The 7,500-nt window shown below is 47.1% G+C and overlaps 1 protein-coding gene across 1 annotated transcript in view; it reads right to left on the bottom strand.

Annotated features, from left to right (window-relative positions):
- The window catches only part of si:ch211-246m6.5 (von Willebrand factor D and EGF domain-containing protein), a 120,542-nt gene that overhangs the window by 16,162 nt on the left and 96,880 nt on the right, over positions 1 to 7,500 (bottom strand). The window contains exons 23-29 of the mRNA XM_037534329.1: positions 6,774 to 6,941; positions 5,238 to 5,710; positions 4,318 to 4,537; positions 3,455 to 3,550; positions 3,195 to 3,290; positions 1,082 to 1,177; positions 474 to 569 (exon numbers count right to left, since the gene is read on the bottom strand). Coding sequence (XP_037390226.1) covers positions 474 to 569; positions 1,082 to 1,177; positions 3,195 to 3,290; positions 3,455 to 3,550; positions 4,318 to 4,537; positions 5,238 to 5,710; positions 6,774 to 6,941 — 1,245 coding nt within the window. The remainder of the gene's footprint in view (positions 1 to 473; positions 570 to 1,081; positions 1,178 to 3,194; positions 3,291 to 3,454; positions 3,551 to 4,317; positions 4,538 to 5,237; positions 5,711 to 6,773; positions 6,942 to 7,500) is intronic.

Genomic DNA, 7,500 nt, shown 5'->3' with positions numbered 1-7,500 from the left:
AGGGGCAGTAGAGCAGTCGTTTGAGGGGCAGTAGAGTAGTCGTTTGAGGGACAGTAGAGCAGTCGTTTGAGGGGTAGTAGAGCAGTTGTTTGAGGGGCAGTAGAGTAGTCGTTTGAGGGGTAGTAGAGCAGTCGTTTGAGGGGCAGTAGAGTAGTCGTTTGAGGGGCAGTAGAGCAGTCGTTTGAGGGGCAGTAGAGTAGTCGTTTGAGGGACAGTAGAGCAGTCGTTTGAGGGGCAGTAGAGCAGTCGTTTGAGGGGCAGTAGAGTAGTCGTTTGAGGGACAGTAGAGTAGTCGTTTGAGGGGCAGTAGAGCAGTCGTTTGAGGGGCAGCAGAGCAGTCGTTTGGGGAGAAGTCACTGTAGTGAAACAGGAAGCGAACGGGCATTTTTCTGGTTGAAATACTGACCTCATCTCTCATGGTGTCAGCCAGCCCTGAGGGGAAAAAACCCAACAGCTCTAAATTACACACTCACCAGTCTCACATGACGGTCCTGTCCAGCCCGGCTGACACTCGCATTCGTCAGGTGACACACACTTGCCACCATTCTGACAATGACGGTTACAAACCACTGCAAACACCAACATATAAAACATCAAATGGCCTTTAGGGGCACAGTGAGCTCCGGGGTCCAAACACCATGTGCTACATCTCTATTGGAATTGTTATAATTCTTCCTCTTCTTTTTCTCATGCAGACCAAATCCATAGTCGTACAGACATAAGCCTTGGTGGAAGGTTAAGAGAGATGAGCCCTTTTGGCCTGAAATGGCTATTTTGTCCCAAAACTATGCCCAAAAATGTGTTTTTCCCACCGGTTCCTCAAAAAACCAACACTGTCATTTGGAACAATGTCCACAATTAACAACTGTTTGGCAGATTTGTAATGTTTCGGTATAGTTCAATATTTTCTAATTTCAATTGCATTGACCAGAGAAATAAAGACGGCTTTTCATTTTTCCTTAATCAAAATGAATGAAATATTAAAATTAAAATTGCTCATTTGTTTTAAGAACTATTTGGAAATCTAGGTGACTTTTGACTGGTGCTCTATATGTGAATAATGTGCCATATTTGGACTCACTGGTTTCACATCTGGGTCCGACGAAGCCGTAGGGACAGGAGCAGGTGTCCCGACCCACACAGGAACCACCATATAGACACGGAGAACTGCACAGAGCTACACACAGACACACGTTTTTAACACAATCTCAGGACATGAGGTCATGAGCATATATACTGTATATATACACAAATCCCATATGTATTATGTACATGTAAGTACATATATGTAATAATATTTGGCCCATTTGTGTAATATTATATATATATATATATATAGTTTCATTTACTGAACTGATAGTGTATAAAAACCAACACTAACAAACACACACACACACACACACACACACACACACACACACACACACACACACACACACACAAATAAAACGCAGTCATGCATCACGCACTGCGCCTCATAACTCTGAGCTACTGGCGCATAATCGCCATACACAACACAGAGGCTGGTGTGTGTGGCGTGTAACTCATCATCATCAGAAAACACATTAGCCGCAGCAGGCCTGCGCTGACCGCCCATAATTCACAGCGCTTCGGGAAAAAAAATACACCGAACAAAACAATAAAGACAACAACAGAAAACAAAACACAGTCATACATCAAACCTGCCTCCAGTTTCAGAGCTCATCACAAAGACATACCGAACGGGTAGTTCTATACCGGCCACTTTATCAGAAACCCCTGTCTGTCGTCCTCTAGTCCTTCATCAGTGGTCAGTTTCTAACCACAGAGATGTTCTTGGCTGGACAATCACTCACACCAGCAGGGAGAAAGGACAATGCAGGTGCCAGTTAGCAGAACTACAGTGTTTCTAATAAAGTGGCCACTAAGTGGAAGCACAAGGTGGGTGTTTCTAATAAAGTGGCCAGTTAGTGGAAGCACAAGGTGGGTGTTTCTAATAAAGTGGCCAGTTAGTGGAAGCACAAGGTGGGTGTTTCTAATAAAGTGGCCAGTGAGTGGAAGTACAAGGTGGGTGTTTCTAATAAAGTGGCCACTTAGTGGAAGTACAAGGTGGGTGTTTCTAATAAAGTGGCCAGTTAGTGGAAGCAGAAGGTGGGTGTTTCTGATAAAGTGGCCAGTTAGTGGAAGCACAAGGTGGGTGTTTCTAATAAAGTGGCCAGTTAGTGGAAGTACAAGGTGGGTGTTTCCAATAAAGTGGCCAGTGAGTGGAAGTAAAAAGTGGGTGTTTCCGATAAAGTGGCCAGTTAGAGAAAGTGCAAGGTAGGTGTTTCTGATAAAGTGGCCAGTTAGTGGAAGCACAAGGTGGGTGTTTCTAATAAAGTGGCCACTTAGTGGAAGTACAAGGTGGGTGTTTCCAATAAAGTGGCCAGTGAGTGGAAGTAAAAAGTGGGTGTTTCCGATAAAGTGGCCAGTTAGAGAAAGTGCAAGGTAGGTGTTTCTTATAAAGCGGCCAGTGAGTGGAAGTACAAGGTGGGTGTTTCTAATAAAGTGGCCACTTAGTGGAAGTACAAGGTGGGTGTTTCCAATAAAGTGGCCAGTGAGTGGAAGTAAAAAGTGGGTGTTTCCGATAAAGTGGCCAGTTAGAGAAAGTGCAAGGTAGGTGTTTCTGATAAAGTGGCCAGTTAGTGGAAGCACAAGGTGGGTGTTTCTAATAAAGTGGCCACTTAGTGGAAGTACAAGGTGGGTGTTTCCAATAAAGTGGCCAGTGAGTGGAAGTAAAAAGTGGGTGTTTCCGATAAAGTGGCCAGTTAGAGAAAGTGCAAGGTAGGTGTTTCTGATAAAGTGGCCAGTTAGTGGAAGCACAAGGTGGGTGTTTCTAATAAAGTGGCCACTTAGTGGAAGTACAAGGTGGGTGTTTCCAATAAAGTGGCCAGTGAGTGGAAGTAAAAAGTGGGTGTTTCCGATAAAGTGGCCAGTTAGAGAAAGTGCAAGGTAGGTGTTTCTGATAAAGTGGCCAGTTAGTGGAAGCACAAGGTGGGTGTTTCTAATAAAGTGGCCACTTAGTGGAAGTACAAGGTGGGTGTTTCCAATAAAGTGGCCAGTGAGTGGAAGTAAAAAGTGGGTGTTTCCGATAAAGTGGCCAGTTAGAGAAAGTGCAAGGTAGGTGTTTCTTATAAAGCGGCCAGTGAAACTGTATCAGTGAAACTGTTCATTACCTCTCTCACATGCTTCTCCGTGATATCCCTCTCTGCACTCACACACTCCAGGAGCGACACACTCCCCTCCGCTCTGGCACGCTGGGCTGCAGATGGCTGAGAGAGTCACAGGGTAAGTGCTGAGTCTGGATGTGTGTGTACGAGTGTCTCGCTGCAGATCTCAGTAAGGCTTGTGTATATGGACATCAGACACATACGCAGTTTGACAGGAGAGGTCAGCGTATCCTTCCTGGACATCGGATGCGTGTTTGCGTGTTTACCTGTTTGGCAGTCCAGGCCGGTGTATCCTTGTTTACAGCGGCAGGTGTTCGGCGCTGCACACTCCATGTTCCTGGCGCATGGGTGCCTGCATACAGCTAACACACACAACACCGCCCCCAGCACAGAGGCCAACGTCAACACCATTTAAATGTGGAACCATGTCCTCCTTCACAGGCGAACGCTGAGTCAACACTCCACGTACATTTAGCTCTTCACTGCGCAGGAAGGTTACGCTTCCACCACGGTGCACTTTACATACAGCACATTACCAATAATATTGGGACACACAACTTATTAGAAACACCAAGCTTGTGCTTCCAGTAACTGGCCACTTTATTAGAAACACCTACCCTATACTTCCAGTAACTGGCCACTTTATTAGAAACACCTACCCTATACTTCCAGTAACTGGCCACTTTATTAGAAACACCTACCCTATACTTCCAGTAACTGGCCACTTTATTAGAAACACCTACCTTGTACTTCCACTAACTGGCCACTTTATTAGAAACACCTACTGTGTGCTTCCACTAACTGGTCACTTTATTAGAAACACCTACCCTATACTTCCAGTAACTGGCCACTTTATTAGAAACACCTACCCTATATTTCCACTAACTGGCCACTTTATTAGAAACACCTACCTTGTGCTTCCACTAACTGGCCACTTTATTAGAAACACCTACCTGTAAATACACATATGAGCTACAAACTCTAACTGAACATCAGCAAGGTGGCAAGGGTCTCCGATAAAGTGGGCAGGAAGCGTTTAGTCCATGTTCATAGATAACAGTGTCCAAAAAAACATGGCGTCTGTTAGAGAAATTCCACATGCCGAGATGCTCACAGGTGGACTGTTTACCTCTGCATGATCTCCCGTCTCCAATGTATCCCAGTGGACAGCGGCCGCACCTGAGAGACCCCTCCCCCACACACTGCACGCCTGGGAAGCAGGTGACATCACCACAGGTGACCTTCCTGTCCTTCAACTGTGCAGGTACGAGGCTCCGGATGTGCTGGACACTGGAGCGGACGCCCAGATCCGCGGGGCGAGTCTGCCTGCCCACAGTGGGGAAGGCTGCCTGCAGGAGAGTTCAGAGACAGGACAGCTTACATTCAAGTGGTCTCGTTCCAAAACCCACCTCCCCGTTTCTCCACTCATTGTCCACTTTATCAGCTCCACTTACTGTATAGCTGCACTCTGTAGTTCTACAGTTACAGACTGTAGTCCATCTGTTTCTCTGATACTCTGTTACCCTGTTCTTCAGTGGTCAGGACCCCCGTGGACCCTCACAGAGCAGGTACTATTTGGGTGGTGGATCATTCTCAGCACTGCAGTAACACTGACGTGGTGGTGGTGTGTTAGTGTGCGTTGTGCTGGTGCGAGTGGATCAGACACAGCAGGGCTGCTGGAGTTTTAAACACTGTGTCCACTCACTGTCCACAAATTTTTATTGAGAAAATATTCAAACTCAATAATTCTAAATTATTTACTGTATTATTTGACATTTTATAAAACATTTTCTATTTATTTATTTTAATAATAAATTCTATTTTGTGTTTTTTTATTTTAGAATTTTTAGGATTACATTTTATTAATATTTATTTATTTTTACTTTTATTAAGTACAGTTTCTTCTATTAAAGAAATTGGAGCAGTGTATTAATGTATGAAACAATAAATACACATTATTATTATTATTATTATTATTATTATATTATTATTATTATTGTTTATTTATTTTGTTTTAAGTACCTCTGGAGGGGCTTCACCTCTACTTGCCTGGATCAGCAGCTGGGGGTCCCTGACCGCCTCCAGACGGACCCCCAAATCTCCATCTGCAGAAAACTCAGACTCTGAGAGGGCAAAGGTCACGGCGGTCAGCGCAGCGGTCAGCGGCCTCGAGCGGGTGATGGTGACCGGGCTAGGTCGCCGTGGCAACTGCTCTAGAGGCAGGGTCACCTTTGGGGTCAGTTTGGGCGTAACGCCGACAAATCCGCCCGTGAGGACCCTGACGGACGTGCCGGAGGGGGAGGGGGGGCTCCTGCTGACCGGCGCGTGTCGTAATCGAAGAGTCGCTGCGTCTCTCTGCGCTGTGATTGGTGCAGGGGTCAGGGGGAGGGGCCTGGTCTCCTGAACCTGATTGGCTGCTGTCCTGGCAGGGGCAGGTGGACGCTGGTGAACCTGCAGGTGAAGGTGGGGAGATCTGGCAGGGTCTCTGAGGCGGCCGGCGCTGCTGTGGCTCGGAGGAGGAACTGGAGAACGGAAGGAAAACACTGAATATTAAATATTAAACAAGCACAGTTTAAAGAATGTAAACACAACAAGTTTGCGGCCGTAACTTTAGCGCGGAGGCTAAGAAGCTCAACTCCGTGGAGATATTAGAGCAATACTTTATCGATCAGGAGCCGCTTGTCCAGATTTTACCGCTGCTGAACTGTCGTTTCTACGCGTACGGAGCGTCTGGGAGTTCAGCTTTTCCCCTCTTTCTTCCTTTTCGCTCATCTTGGTTTATTTCTACGTATCTTTTTTTTTCACACCTCGTTTGTTGACATTTTTCTCTTTACATATTCTGTTTTTCACTCTTTCGCTTCATCGTACTCCTTTATTCTTTAATGTCCTAGTTTGGCTCTTTGTTTTCTTCCTCTTCGTCTTGCTGAAGCGGCACAAATCCGATTTTTTGCCCTGTTGTGAACCAGATCTGGTGTTTTCAGGGCTGTGTGGACACAAATCTGATCTGTTCAAATTCGGTCTGAGTCACTTTTACACGTGGTCCTAGATCGGATACGCATCCGATTCGTGGCCATATGGCCTTAATGTGACGCTCAGATCGGAATTCATGAGCTTTTTTCCCCCCATCATTCAAAGTTACGCTGGCAGCAGCGCCGCACAGCTGTTAAAGCCTGTAATCGGTGGAAAAGCAGCTCATCTCCCCTTTTCCTCCTCCGTCTGGCTCTAATAACGAAGCTGAGAGCTGATCAGAGTTAATGATCTTCTCAGCGAAGCTCGTTCTGCTCGTTAGTTTGTGCTGATGATGCAGTGATTCAGTCACGTGACGTCACTGAGTAGGAGGAGCTCATGAGGGTCAGTTCAGAACATTCAGCCTCCACACAGAGAGACCCTGGTCGCCCGACCGGGAATCAAACCCAGGCCTTACTGTGAGACGACAGTGCGACCCACCACACCACCGCGCCGCCCCCTGATAAACACTGATCTAAATCTATTAACACCTTTAAACCGAAGCGAAACTAAACCGAAATCACACGGCCTTGATTTCCGGCAGTGATAACACAGTCTGACACACAGCGAACGCCGTACCTGTGTGGTTTGGCCGTTTAGTGCAGGTGCGTCCGTTGCCGTGGTAACCCGGAGGACAGCGTCCGCAGACGAAGCCGACGTACGGCGGGCGCAGGTCGATGCACTGGACTCCCAGAAAACACGGCCTGCTCGCACACCTGGACGTCACGTTCCTCAGGTCAGACACGCCTGCGGAACCGCAGGGAACACACAGCACTATTACTCCCCATTAAAGCGATAGTTCAACAACAAACCTCAGTTACAGCACATTCAGCCCTAAATCTCTCAACTTCCCCCTTTAGTTTTAGCGCTGCAGCTACGAGGCTGATTTAGTTAATAAGTAGTGGTAGCCTATACCCCACCAATTAGCACGGTGTGTGGATCACGGTGTGTGGATCACGGTGTGTGGATCACGGCGTGTGGATCGCGGTGTGTGGATCACTGTGTGTGGATTGCGGTTTGTGGATCACGGTGTGTGGATCGCGGTGTGTGGATCACTGTGTGTGGATCGCGGTGTGTGGATCACGGTGTGTGGATCACTGTGTGTGGATCACTGTGTGTGGATTGCGGTTTGTGGATCACGGTGTGTGGATCGCGGTGTGTGGATCACTGTGTGTGGATCACTGTGTGTGGATTGCGGTTTGTGGATCACGGTGTGTGGATCGCGGTGTGTGGATCACTGTGTGTGGATCACTGTGTGTGGATTGCGGTTTGTGGATCACGGTGTGTGGATCACTGTGTGTGGATC

Source organism: Pygocentrus nattereri, chromosome 25 (genome assembly GCF_015220715.1).
Source record: "Pygocentrus nattereri isolate fPygNat1 chromosome 25, fPygNat1.pri, whole genome shotgun sequence".
NCBI lineage: Eukaryota > Metazoa > Chordata > Actinopteri > Characiformes > Serrasalmidae > Pygocentrus > Pygocentrus nattereri.
Note: the sequence above shows the minus strand (reverse complement) of the source record. Positions and strands in the feature narration are given on the sequence as shown.